Source organism: Ursus americanus, chromosome 14 (assembly GCF_024610735.1).
Source record: "Ursus americanus isolate L20-20 chromosome 14, mUrsAme1.1.p, whole genome shotgun sequence".
Lineage (NCBI taxonomy): Eukaryota > Metazoa > Chordata > Mammalia > Carnivora > Ursidae > Ursus > Ursus americanus.
In genome coordinates, this window is record NC_142140.1 from 37,265,357 (window position 1) to 37,278,758 (window position 13,402).

Consider the following 13,402-nt stretch of genomic DNA (forward strand, 5'->3'; position numbering starts at 1 on the left):
TCCCACCAAGCTGGCTACAATTTGAAAAAATAAAAATAACAAGTGTCAGCAAGGAGGTAGAAAACCTGGAGCCCTGTACATCGTTGGTGGGAATGTAAAATGGGGTAGACGCTAAATATTCGTAGTGGCGTCATTCACAGTAGCACAAAAGGTGCACGTAATGCAAATGTCTATCCAAAGATGAGCGGATAAGCAAAAGCCGGTATAGCCACACAATGGCATATCAACTAGCTATAGAAAGTAACAAAGAGGGACACCTGGGTGGCTCAGTCCGTTCAGTGTCTGCCTTTGGCTCAGGTCATGATCCCAGGGTCCTGAATCGACCCCCGCATCAGGCTCCTTGCTCAGCGGACAGCCTGCTTCTCCCTCTGCCTCTCCCTCTGCCTGCAGCACCCCTGCTTGTGCTGTCAAATAAATAGATAAAATCTTAAAAAAAAAAAAAAAGTAACAAAGAACATGGGGTGCCTGGATGGCTCAGTTGGTTAAGTGTCCGACTCAATATCGGCTCAGGTCAGGATCTCACGTTCATGAGGCCTAGCCCCACATTGGGTTCCCTGCTCAGCGGGGGTCTGCTTGAGACTCTCTTCCTCTGCCCCTCCCTCCACCCCTGCACCATCTCTCTCTAAAATAAGAAATCTTTTTTAAAAAATGATGAAGTACGGATACAGGCTACAGTGTGGATGAACCTTAAAGACATATGAAGTAACACCAGACACAAAGTAGTTTATGATTTCATTTATATGAAAAGTCCACAGTAGGGCACTCTATGGGGAGAGGCGGCAGATGGTGGCTGCCATTGGCTGGAGGACGGGGTACTGGCAAGGGATTGCTTCACGGGCACAAGGTTTTCATGTAGGACCGTGAAAATGTTTTAGAACTTGGTACAGACGATAGCGGTTGCTTAACACTGTGAAGGTACTAAATGCCACTGAATTGTTAGTCTTACATGAATGGTTAATTTTATGTGGTGAATCTAAGAATGATTATGTGAATTTTACTTACGTTAGATTGATGTTCTGTGTTCTTTTATGTGACGGTCTGTCAGGTGCGGCCACAAGAGAAGTCCAAGACCACAAAATTTATTATACTCCAAGGTCTGAAAGAGGAGGTCATTGCATGTCATGGGTCACAGGGTCGGCATCAGGTGTGGTCAGGTGGCAGAAGACAGAACTGAGAAAACAGCTTTTCCCATGGCCTTTGTTGGAGTGGGAAGGCAAGGCAGGATAAGGCAAATAGTTTAGGATTGGCTGGTTTGAGTATTTTCTGTGGCCTCCAAGTTGTTGGGGGCCCTCAGATGCCTGGTCCCTGGCGTGGGATGATTAAGGCAGAGGAATATGGCCTTCTGGGGGGTGTACAGGACAAAGAGAGAGGAGGTAGGGCCCTGAATTGGTTCGTTTGCAGATGAAAGGTATGCTCTGGGATGGGTCCTTCACTATTTCTAAGAACCGGCTGGCCCTGGGAGGGGCAGTCTCTCCCAACCCAGAAAGGGATTTTTTTTAAAGATGACAAAATGGCCTAATAATACAGAACCTAAAATAGATATGCAATAAGGCACTGGAAAGGGAGAGAGAGGGAGAAGCAGAGAACCTACTGACCTAGGTTCTGGGAGCAGCACTGAACCCAGAGCTCCTGCTCTCCTGGAGTTCACCCTCTAGTGGGGGCAACAGAAAATAGAAAATGAGGTAAGATGAGCTTGGGTAGGGATGAGGTCTTGGAAAACAGGAAAGCAGAGTCAGGTACTGAATACAGTCGGGGCTGGGGAAGCCATTTCAATAAGGTGGTCAAAGAAGGTCTCCCTGAGGAGGGAGCTTGGAGCAAAGACACGCTGAGTGGAGGGAGAACTTTCCCCACGGCCTTTGTTGCAGTGGGAAAGACAAGGCAGGATAGGGTGAACAGTTTAGGAAAGGCTATCTAAGGAGGCGAGGCAGCAAGTGCAAAGTGCTGAGATGGGAATGTGGGGGGGGGGGATCTGAAGAGCAGGTGGCCAGGAGGGACATGGAGAGGCTGACATGGCCAAGGCCAGACCATGCAGGCTTCTGGAGACCACAGGAGGGCTTTTGGAAATGTTCTAAATTTAATGGGAAGACACTGAAGAATGAAGAGCATCAGATGACACAGCCTCCACGTGGCACGACCACAGGGGGCGCCATTTGCATGGACCACACTGTGAAGGCGTCTCCCTGGAGTTGGCTGAGTGGGCAGCCCTGCAACCCCAACTCTCCTACCCAGGGCAGACATCGCTAATCAATGACAGGCCCCACTCATCCAGCACGGGGTGCCCAGAATCCTCCTCCAGGAACCCCAGATAACCTCCACCACTTCTCAGAGCTGACCGTGCCAGGCCCAGCCTCTGCCATCATGTTCCCTGACCCTTTGCTGACACAAGGCCCTCCTGGGGCTGGTCTGACAGAGACCCGGTGACACAGAGTTGGAGCAGACCTGATCAGTTCTTTATTGGGAAGGGGATGCTGTCTGTAATCCGACAAATCTGTGACCCCAAAAAAATCTCGAGTTCAAGACCTAGATGGGTGGCTGTGAGGTCATAGTTGCCACGGAAAAAGCCACGGGTGTGGCAGTTATGCCAGCGCCAATAGACCTGGATGATGCGGACAGCATGGAGCAAACGGCAGTACCGCTGACGGATGCGCCACATGCGGACCAAGGACTGCAGCTTGACTGCCGCCCGTTCCTGCTGCGAGAAGGACTCTAGGGCTACTCGTTTTCTCTTCTCCAGCAGCTTTGTCATCGTCACCTTCCACCAGTGCTGAATGACACACGCTCTGAGCGCCGCGTGCAGCAAGGTCCTGCGCACCAGAGTGCCCCGCCACCACGCCTGGATCTGTATGGCTTTCTGCTCTTGGTCAGGGCGCTTCTTTTTCTTTGAGGGGAGAGGTTGCCAAGATAAAGAAGGGATTCTCAGGGAACATTCCCCACCCACCTCAGCTCCAAGGCATGCCAAGAGGGGCTTCCTCAGAAGTTCAGGAGCACTGGGCAGGGAGCCAGTAGACCAGAGAGGTGTCCTATCTCTGCCCCTCTCTCTTAATGGACTGGGACACATCCCACTGCCCCCGAGGCTCAGGCTCCTCATCTGTAAAATGGAGCGTTCTGGCACGAGCCATCCTGCCATCACACTGACCTGGTTAGCCTGTCTGGAACAAGCATGCCATGTATCATGTTCCACCAGGGCCTGGCCCCCTACCTGGGCTGCATGTGCCTTCCCTTGCACCCCAGAGGCTGGAGAAGCGGCATCCTCGGTTTGCTTTCATGCCTGACTCAGCTCAACCCACAACCTGCTGTGTCGCTCCGTCAAGTCACAGCATTGGAAGTGTCCCTGCTCCACACAGTGTGGAGTCCTCCTCCTTTATCTCTCACTTTCACTTCTTTGGGTTCTCACATCTTACACTTCAGTTAGCACGCGGACATGCACACATGGGCACACACGCACCCCCCCCCACAGTTCTAGACTCAGCTTTCCCCGTACGTGGCAATGTTTTCCCCAAACACAGCCTCACTGCCCCACTGCCCAGCTTGGCATGGTCTGATTCCCACTTGTCAGGGGTTCCCCTCCCTCCAACCAAGTGTCTGTGCCTCAGTCACCCACCTTTCTCTGACCGAGAAGGAAGTAGGAGGAGACGATAACTGAGAATGAGTTGGAACAAGTAGGGATCCCTACTCATCCCAGCTCTGGATAGGGCGACTGTTCATCCTGATTGGCCTGGGACATTCTGGTTCATGCTTATTGTTCCTGAGGAATCATTCCTAGCACTATCTTTCACTCACAAATGGAACCCGTTCAGATGACAGATTCCAGGATCATGCCATGCTAGGGGGCACAGAGAAGACAAGCCACCACTCCTGGGTGACTTGCCTCAGAGACGTTGCGAATAGGAGTCCTCCTCCATCTGAGAGCCTCCATTGACCTACCTTTGGTGGAGGGGGTGGAGGTGGAGAAGGAGGGGGTGAGGGTGGAGGCTCTTCCTTCTTTTTCTTTTTCTTTTTCTCTTTCTCTTTCTCTTTCAGCAATGTGGTTTCATCAACGTCTTCTATTACGATTTCACAAAACTGGCCATCCTTCTGTAATCAGAGTTAGAGGGGAAAGGTATCGGTAGGTGTTCTCTGTACAATTTTGTGCCAAGTTCACTGCATACTCAACTTCCTGCCTGGCCCAGAGTCCCTAGGTGTAGAACTCGCATCCTAAGTTAACTGGGGGAAGCCGCCTTCCCCTGCCTGCCACTTTGGGTGGCTCTCTCTTACACAAAACCGAATGCCCATGGCTTGGATATAGATGGTTCAAAGCCCCTCAGGTCTGTTATCCCCTAAATTCCCCATGGTTAGGAGCTTCACGGTTCCATTGCTCCCAGGTCTGTACTCTCCCGGCCGCAGCCTGGCAGGAAGAGGGGAGGAAGGGACAGGGATGTGATGTCATAAGGGCACCTATGACTCGGGCACCAGGATGGTTCGACAGCTGAGTTCTTTTTGGTGAAAAGGTGGAAGTCCTTGCTCACTCTTTCCTACTATAAATGCCCCAAATTTGGCAACAAAGGCAGCACACAGAAAATACTGCCCATGGACACCAAAGTGTGTAGAGGCATACATTCGAGACAATTTAAACATCCATGAAGAGAGCATTTGGTTAGATGCATTTCATTTCAAACAATGGAACCAAATAATGGTTAGAAAGAATGAGTCTGCAGCAACATCTTAAACCAGCACTTCACTAAAAATTTATGAATGGCTAGGAAGCACATGGAAAGATCCCCAACACCAGTCGCGAGGAAAAGGAATGTCAGAACCACAGTAAGATCCCCCCGAACCCCCTGGAGAATGGCTAACATAAAAAATACAACGCCAAATATTGGCAAAGACAGACAGTAGCTGAGTCTCGTGAAACACTGCTGGTGGAAAGGTAAGAACCAGAAACTCTGTGTAAAGTGGTCTGGCAGTTTCTAATGAAGTTCAGCATCTATCCACCCTATAACTCAATGGTTCTACACCGAGATATTCATACGAGAGAGATGAAAACACATGTCTGCGAAAGAGTTGTGCATGCATGCTCATAGCAACCTTATTCAAAGAGGTCAATGCTGGAAGCAATTCAAATGTTTACCGACAGGTGACTAGGCAAAGAAATTGTGGTACATTCATTTAAGGAAATAATCCACAGTAATAAAAATGGGCAAACGACTGACACCCATGATAACACAGGTGAACCTCAAAAACGTTGTGCTAAATGAAAGGAGCCAGACATCAAAGAGCATTTACAGGATTGATTCCACTTATATAAAGAAAACAGGCAAAATGAAACTATAGGTAGAATAATTCCAAATAGAGTTTACATCTGGGGTACGGTATAAGAGGTATTGTCAACAAGCAGCACAAAGAAAGAGAAATTTGCTATATCTTGTTTTGGGTGGTGGTTACCTGGGAATACAGAACCATGAAAACTCATCAAACACCATTAAGAAGCACTTGATAAAGGCCCAAAGAGGGGGTATGTAGAGAGGAGGAGGCCATTTGAGGGTGCAGGGTGTTAGTAATAGGGGGTGGGGAAGATAGGAGTTGGCTGGAAGAGGCGGGAAGATGTTGGGACACATGGGTTGGGGAAGGCAAGGAAGCATCCGGTTGGAGATGTAGGTGTTGGACCACTCCCAAATGCCAGGCTTGCATCTCCTGATTTCTTTCTTAGTTTAGATCTTAGGCCCAGAAATTTTTTTACTATATTGTTACTTTTCAATTCATTCAAGCAGAAATTTACTTTTTTAAGATTTTATTTATTTATTTATTTATTTATTTATTTATTTGAGAGAGAGAGAACACGAGCAGGGGGGAGGGACAGAGGCAGAGGGAGAAGCAGACTGCTCGCTGAGCAGGGAGCCTCACGATGTGGGACTCGATCCCAAGACCCTGGGATCATTTCCTGAGCCAAAGGCAGACCCTTCACTGACTGAGCCACCCAGGCGCCCATTCTAGCAGAAATTAAAAATATATATATTTAGATCAGCTTTTCCAGTTCTTCTCAGCAAAAGGATGAATCCTAACGACTCAGCACACCATTATCTGAAGTGGAAGTCTTTCCTGGATGATACGTGCTTTTTTCAAATTGAGACACAGTTGACACACCCAGGTTCATTAGTTTCAGGCGTACAACACAGTGATTGGACAAGTGTAACCCCTGCTCTATTTTTATCCGCTGCCTTATTTTCAACTTTTCATCACGTTTTGTTCACAAAGTACAGGTGTCTTTCTTTTCCCCAGCATTCTTATATTTATTCAAATTCAAAAATCAGAATTTGGTTCTCGTACCACTATAGTAAACAGAGAACATACGATCCTAGGCAGAGCTCATGTAACAGAGAAGAGCAAACCCCCAGGAAACCTTCTAGAAGAAGTCACCGAAAGAATTCTGAAGGCCCCGAGCTGCTGATGGAAGCCACACTTCCTCCCACAGGCCAGATGCGGAGCCAGGCTCCAGGTCCCTGTCGTTCAGCTCAGCCCCTCATCTTGGGACTGTCCCGACCACAACAGTTTCTCGTGTTTTCACACCCCCTCCCCACGACAGTGCTGGGGAGCTTGGTTTCTGTGTGTGTGCGCACAGGAAAGGTGACAGCACCACTGGCTCCCGGGGCAGGCCATCCGCGCAGGAGCGCGCCCTCCCCGGGGAGAGCGACAAGTCCCGTGTGGGTGTGGGTGGGGGAGGGACGGTACCAGATTGCGGAGAATACCCTTTGGGCAACAGCATTTCTCTCTTTTTAAAACAGTATTAAATTCAGACGCACACAGGACCACAAAAATCGTAATCCATTATGTTTTCTTATGAACATATCTTAGATTCTTACCCTGCTCTTTTACCAAGGGTATTAACGCTTTGGAAACATCTAGACAACAGACCAATCGATCAAAATAATTCCGCAGAATCTTTCTGAAATGACCCAGAGAAGAATATGAAACGGTGTTCCCGGGTCCCGGTGTACAGAATCTCTGTGACTTCCTGGAATTCTAGAAATATCCAGGCCAGGCGTATGCTGAGGGGATCTATGCAAAACGTTCAGCAGGTTTTCCCACGTATCTCAGACAGCTTTCAGCGTTTGTGTGAAAGGACTGCCTTCACCTCACAGAAGAGCTCCAATGCGCATTGGGTATGTTGAGGTGGAAAGCTCGGGGCAGCGGACACAGGCACCGTGCAGTCAGCGAGCCCCAGGCCGGGCAGCCTCTGGAAAGAGAAGCACCGAGGCGGGGATGCTGCCGCCCGCCGGTGGCTTTAGCGGCCCCATCACCCTTCCTTGGATGTCCAGGGTCCATGCGATCTGGTCCCACCAGGGCTAGGAGTAGATGCATGGAAGAATCTGACTGTGATCTCTCCTCTTCAGAATAACATCTGGGCCACCACCTCAGCTCCTCGGTCAGCTCAAAGCGCCCGCGGGCGACCTGCCGCTGCCTGGCCCCCTCGCTCACCATCAGCTCCCCGGAGAGGTAGACGCCAGCGGCCTGATCCTCCTGGAGGAAGCTCTCCACGTCTTTGCTCGCTTTTGTGTGCTTGTACTTAACAGTGAGTTCACACCCCCGATGGCGAACCGCTGTGTCCTGCTGGGGCAGGTGGTATGCTGTCTCCAGGCTTTGCAGAGCTGGGGGGCTGAGAGTCTTCTGCTTCAAGAGAAGCTGCAGAGGCAAGACAGGTCCAGGAGGAGCTCTTCAAACACTTCTTCGGTCTCCCTCTGTTTCTGTTTTCAGGGTCTCTGGTCACTCGTTTCTCCACCCCCTGTGAGCCTGCGCTTTGCTGGGGCCTGGCGCTCCCTCTGCAGTGGCTCACCCTGGGAAGGGGAGGGTGGGAGCGGCTGGCTGGCAGGAGAGCAGGGGGAGTGCGGCCCCACCCCCAACACCTAAGGCACAGAACCCAGAGGTGGGGCGGCAGGGGCGACAAAATACAGGGGTCTCTTGATTCAGCAAGAAAGTCTGCATTTTTAATAGACGAAGGCTGCAAATTCACATTTATCATGCTTTCTAACATGACTGGAGTTTTTGTGATGCTATTTTATGGCTCCCATGCCTGGTTTTCCAAGGAAGTGGCCAGGGGAGGGGAGGAAGGCTTTGTCTTGCAGCCCCTGGGGAGGGAGGCCTCCCGCCCTGGCCTTCCCGGCTGGCTCTGGCTCCAGCCAGACTCTCTGTTGTCCTACCCTGAGTGCAGAAGATGCCCGCTCAGGGGCCACGGAAGAATACAGCCCAAATTCTGTACTCCCTGGGGACAGGCGCTAGACAAGACTACCTGTCCCTATGCGTATCCCACTGAGACTGAACCCCAGGGTCTATTTTAGAGAGGAGATTTTCCAGCTCTGTCATCAGGAGCAGAGCCCTTGGGCGGATTAGACCCAGTCTCCGCCCTCTATGTCACAGATTTCCAAAAGTGGCCATCAGGTTGGGTGGGCTAGGGTATCCTGTGTCATGGCCTTCTCTATTTCAAGCTCCATCCGGCTTTGCAGACCATAGAGAGGTAACAGGAATGGAGGAGGGACCTGGTAACACTGCCTGGGGCCCTGAAACTAGGTGCAGCAACGGCCACATTTGCCCCTCAAAATATGGGCCTCCAAAAGACAACCACGTCAAATCCCTGGAACCTGGGAAGGTTACCTCGTGCAGTAAGAGATGGGGTTAAGTGAAGGGTCTTTCAAGGAGGGGCTTATCCCGGGTTATGTGGGTAAGACCTACATGCAATCACACGCATGCCTCCTCAGAGAGAGGCCGAGGGAGTTTTGAGAGAGACACAGAAGAAAAGGCGACGCAAAGAGGCAGGCAGAGATCACAGCAGAAGCTGGAAGAGGCAAGGAAGGAATTCTCTAGAGCTTCTTGGGGCAGTCTGGCTCTCCTGATGCCTCGATTTCAGGCTCCAGCCTCATTTCTGTTGTTTTAAGCTCCCACACTTGTGGCGATTTGTTCCAGCCAGCCACATAAATGAATACACCCCCTAACTTTTAAGTAGAGCAGGGAAGTCTCTTTTTTGCTTAAGCCAAGTCAGTTTTCTATCATCTGCGACTGGAAGAGTCCTAATTCAGACAGGAGTTGAAGAGAAGAGAGAGAAGCAGAAGAATAGAGTGGTATCTGAGCATAATGGAGGAGAGAAGAAGGGAAGCTGACGGGTGGGGAGAGGTGATGACAAGCTGTGCCAGTGCGGGCGCCCCCGTGGGAAGGAAAAGGAGGTGGGGACAGCGCAGCAATGGGAAGTCTACCCAGGCCACCACGGGGGCAATAATCATCGATGGGACTGCCACGATGATCAGTAATGACGTAGGAACATCCACGTCGTATCTCCAACAGTGTGTGTGTGCACGTGTGTGTGTGTGTGTGTGTGTGTGTGTGTGTGTGTGTGTGTGTGTCAGAGAGACAGACAGAGAGACCGTGATCAGAGAGATGGGGCTGATCTGAGACACGACCAAAGTCTGCCTGAAAACCTAGATGAGGGCGCCCAGCGTTTTGAGAGGCAAGGCGGCAGTGATAAGCCAAATGCCAATACCTAACAGAGTAACACTGGGCCTTGTCTGTTTTACGCAAAGACATAAAAATCTTGGCCGCATACTAAGAAGGAGTCAAGGTAATATGAGGTTGGGGGCAGAAGCTAGAAAAAGCAGAACTTGCCTGAGGAAAGGGAAGGAAAAAGGAGGAGGGGTGGTCCCTTCTCAAATTCACAAAAATGCCAAATTTGCAGACACCCTTTATCGGTACCTGCAAGGGCAGTTCCAGCCACGGGAGATGCCCAGCCGTGACAGGGGATGTCTACACATCCTGGAGATGTCTACACATTGGGAGAATGTCTAGCTATGGTGGGGATGTCCAGCCATGGGTGGGAACATCCAGCCATAATGACGATGTCCAGTCACGGGTGGGGTGTCCAGTCATGGGAAGAGGTCCTGCCATGGGGTCGACGCTCAGCTGTGATTAGGGATGCCCAACCATGAATCAAGATATCTCTCAGAAGCTCAGCTGAGCTGGAGAGAGTTGAGAGCTGGCAGGTATGAGCGTAGAAGTCCTGACTATGACCTTGAGGCCCTCAGGGGAAGAGGAAGACAGGAGAGTACTTGAGGTCACTTGAGCCTGAGATGAGTGCCCTGGCTGGTCCTTGAGGCTTCATGGGGTTTTTGGCCTTTGTGGGTCCTGCTCTCCCAGAAGGCTAATAACGGGGTACCTAGCAGATGGGCCAGACACAGGGGATTCAGCCACAGTGAGAGAGTTTGTGTCACCCCAATTCCACTATCCTCGTCAAAGATGATTTCTAAATTTTTGTAGTATTTCTCTAATCCTCTCCTTTTAAAAATAACGCGTTTGTAACACATACATAGAATTTGTACCTAGATAGGGACCATACTGTACAATTAAATTCGTTTCACTTACACATTCCTTCTCAGTCCGTAGAGAGCAAACTCATTTTTGTGGTTTCATTAAGTGCTTCTTAATGGGGTTTGATGAGTTCTCACAATTCTGTGTTCTCTGGTAACCACCACCCAAAACAAGGCACAACAAATTTCTGTCTCTTCCTGCTGTTTGCAAGCAATACCACTTACACCCCCACCCAGATGTAAACTCTGTTCTGAATTATTTTACCTATAGTTTAGTTTTGCTTGTTTTCTAAGTTCTTATAAGTGGAATCATCCTATAATTATGATTTCATGCCTGACTTCTTCAATTTAGCCTAACATTTTTGAGATTCACCTATGTTGTTCTGGGTATCAGTAGTTCATTCATTTTTAAAAAATATTTTATTTATTTATTTGACAGAGAGAGCGAGAGAGCACAAGCAAGGGGAACAGCAGAGGGAGAGGGAGAAGCAGGCTCCCCGCCGAGCAGGGAGCCCGATGAGGGGCTTGATCCCAGGACCCTGGGATCATGACCTGAGCCGAAGGCAGATGCTTAACGACTGAGCCACCCAGGCGCCCCAGTAGTTTACTCATTTTTGTGTTAAATTTTCTATGTTCTATGAATTTGACTCCCTTCGATACCTCATGTACATGGAATCATACAGTATTCTTTCTGTGACTGGCTTATTTCACTCAGCATAATGTTCTCAAGGCTCATCCATGCTGTAGCAAGTGCCAGAATTTCTATCTTCTTAAAGGCTGAATAATGTTCCATTGCGTGTATATACCACATTCTGTTTATCCATATATCCGTCAATGGCCACTAGGGTTGCTTCCCCATTTTAGCTATCATGAACAATGCTGCTACAAACATGGGTGTACAAACATCTCACTGGGACCTGTTTTCAATTCTTTGGGGTATATACCCGGAGTGGGATTGCTGGATCATATGGTAGTTCCATCTTTAATTTTCTGAGGGCCCACCATACTGTTTTCTACGGTGGCTACACCATTCTACATTCCCACCAACAATGCATGAGGGTTCCAATTTCTCTACATTCTCACCAACATTTGTTATGTTTTTTTTTTTTTAAAGATTTCATTTATTTATTCGACAGAGACAGAGACAGCCAGTGAGAGAGGGAACACAAGCAGGGGGAGTGGGAGAGGAAGAAGCAGGCTCCCAGCGGAGGAGCCTGATGTGGGGCTCGATCCCAGAACGCCGGGATCACGCCCTGAGCCGAAGGCAGACACTCAACTGCTGTGCCACTCAGGCACCCCCCCGCCTTTTTTTTTTAATAGTATCCATCCTAATGAGGGTGAGGTGTGTCCCACTGTAGTTTTGATTTGCACTTTCCTTGTGATCAGTGATGTTGAGCATCTTACATGGACTTACTGGCCATCTGTAGGTCTTCTTTGGAGAAATGCTTATTCAGGTCCTTCGCTCATTTTTAAATTGGGTTGTTTCTTGTTGTTGTTGAATTTTAGGAGTTCTCTATATATTATAGACATTAATCTCTTAACAGGTACATGATTTCAAATATTTTCTCCCATTCTGTGGGGTGCATTTTTACCCTGACAATAGTGTCTTTTGATGCACAAAATTGTAGTCCAATTTGTCTATCTTTTCTTTTGTTCCCTGTGCCTTTGGTGCCATATCCAAGAAACCATTGCCAAGTCCAATGTCTGGCTTTTGCCCTATGTTTTCTTCTGAGAGTTTAAGAGAGTTTTACATCTTACATTTAGGCATTTGGTCCACTTTGATTTAGTTTTTTATAAGGTGTTAAATAAGGGTCCAAATTCCTTCTTTTGCATACAGAGAACCAGATTTCCCAGAACCATTTTTTTTTGAAAGCACTGTCCTTTCCTCATTGAGTGGTCTTGGCACCCTTGTCAAAAATCACTTGACCATATATGTGAGGACCATATATGTGGGCTCTCTGTTCTATTCCATTGGTCTGTCTTTATGCCAGTACCACAGTTCTTTGATTACTGTAACATAACAAATTTTAACAAATTTTTTTTGGTAGTAATTTTTGAAATCAGGAATCAGGGATGTGTGAGTCCTTCAGCTTTGTTCTTTTTCAAGACTGTCTTGGCTATTCAGGGTTCTTTGAGATCCCATATGAATTCTATATCATATTTTTATTTTTCAAACCAAAAATCTCACATATTACTGAACAAACCTACCAGTGCAGAAGCATAGTAACAGAGAAAAATCATTTCCCCAATAAAGCACATCTATTGTTCAGGCAGTAGTGATGTTTACACGTGCCCTTCACTCAGCATGAATATGTATGTGTCATTTCATGTGGGATCCCTTATAGACCTAGCTTCGTTCTTCTCCAATGCCTCCTCTTGGACTTGTACCCGACTTTATTCCAATTTCATCCAAATCCACAAGGGAACTGGATGATTCTGCTTTTGTTTCTTGGCCAGGAATCGCTTGATCCTGAAAGTCTTGTGAGAAGACATGGCGAGGAAGAGTCAATGGCACACACCACAACAGTGGAGAAAAGGAGAGAAGATTCCATGTGGATTTTAGAATGGATTTTTTCCATTTTTTTCTGCAAAAAAAAAAGTTTTTGGAATTTTGATAGGGATCTCATTGAATCTGTAGATTACCTTGGGTAGTACTGACAACTTTACTATATTAAGTTTCCGAATCCATGAATGTGGCATGTGTTTCCATCTATTTTTGTCTTCTTTAATTATTTTCAGCAGTGTTTTGTAGTTTTCATTGAACACTTGTCTTTCGTTTTCTAGGTTACGTGTGTTCCTATTTTATTCTTTTTTATGTTATTGCAAATGAATTTTTTTATAATTTCCTTCTCAGAGTGTTCATTGTTAGTGTGTAGGAATAAAACAGACTTTTATCATTGACTTTGCATCCTGTTACTTTGCTGAATTCATTTATTAGTTATAACAGTTATTTAGTGGAATCTTTCAGGTTTTCTAATATAAGATCCTATCATCTGTGAACAGAGATAATTTTATGTTTTCCTTTACAATTTGGATGCCTTTTATTTCTCTTTCTTGCTTAATTGCTCTGGCTAGCACTA

At 47.8% G+C, this 13,402-nt stretch overlaps 1 protein-coding gene and 1 pseudogene across 2 annotated transcripts; both read right to left on the reverse strand.

Moving 5' to 3' along the window:
* Positions 1-2,443: 2,443 nt before the first annotated feature.
* LOC148108940 (IQ domain-containing protein F5-like) lies at positions 2,444-4,272 on the reverse strand. Of its 2 annotated transcripts, XM_087866642.1 has the most exons (4): positions 4,255-4,272; positions 3,925-4,074; positions 3,379-3,380; positions 2,444-2,915 (listed from the first exon to the last, which is right to left on the reverse strand). In XM_087866642.1, the coding sequence occupies exons 1-4, from the start codon at positions 4,270-4,272 to the stop codon at positions 2,444-2,446; spliced, it is 642 nt and encodes a 213-aa protein (XP_087722768.1). The 2 variants fall into 2 exon arrangements, with proteins under 2 accessions (XP_087722768.1, XP_087722769.1); XM_087866643.1 differs by lacking the exon at positions 3,379-3,380 and having other exon boundaries at positions 2,444-2,878.
* An 8,326-nt stretch (positions 4,273-12,598) lies between these two features.
* On the reverse strand, positions 12,599-12,815 carry LOC123798836 (large ribosomal subunit protein eL39-like; annotated as a pseudogene).
* Positions 12,816-13,402: the final 587 nt, after the last annotated feature.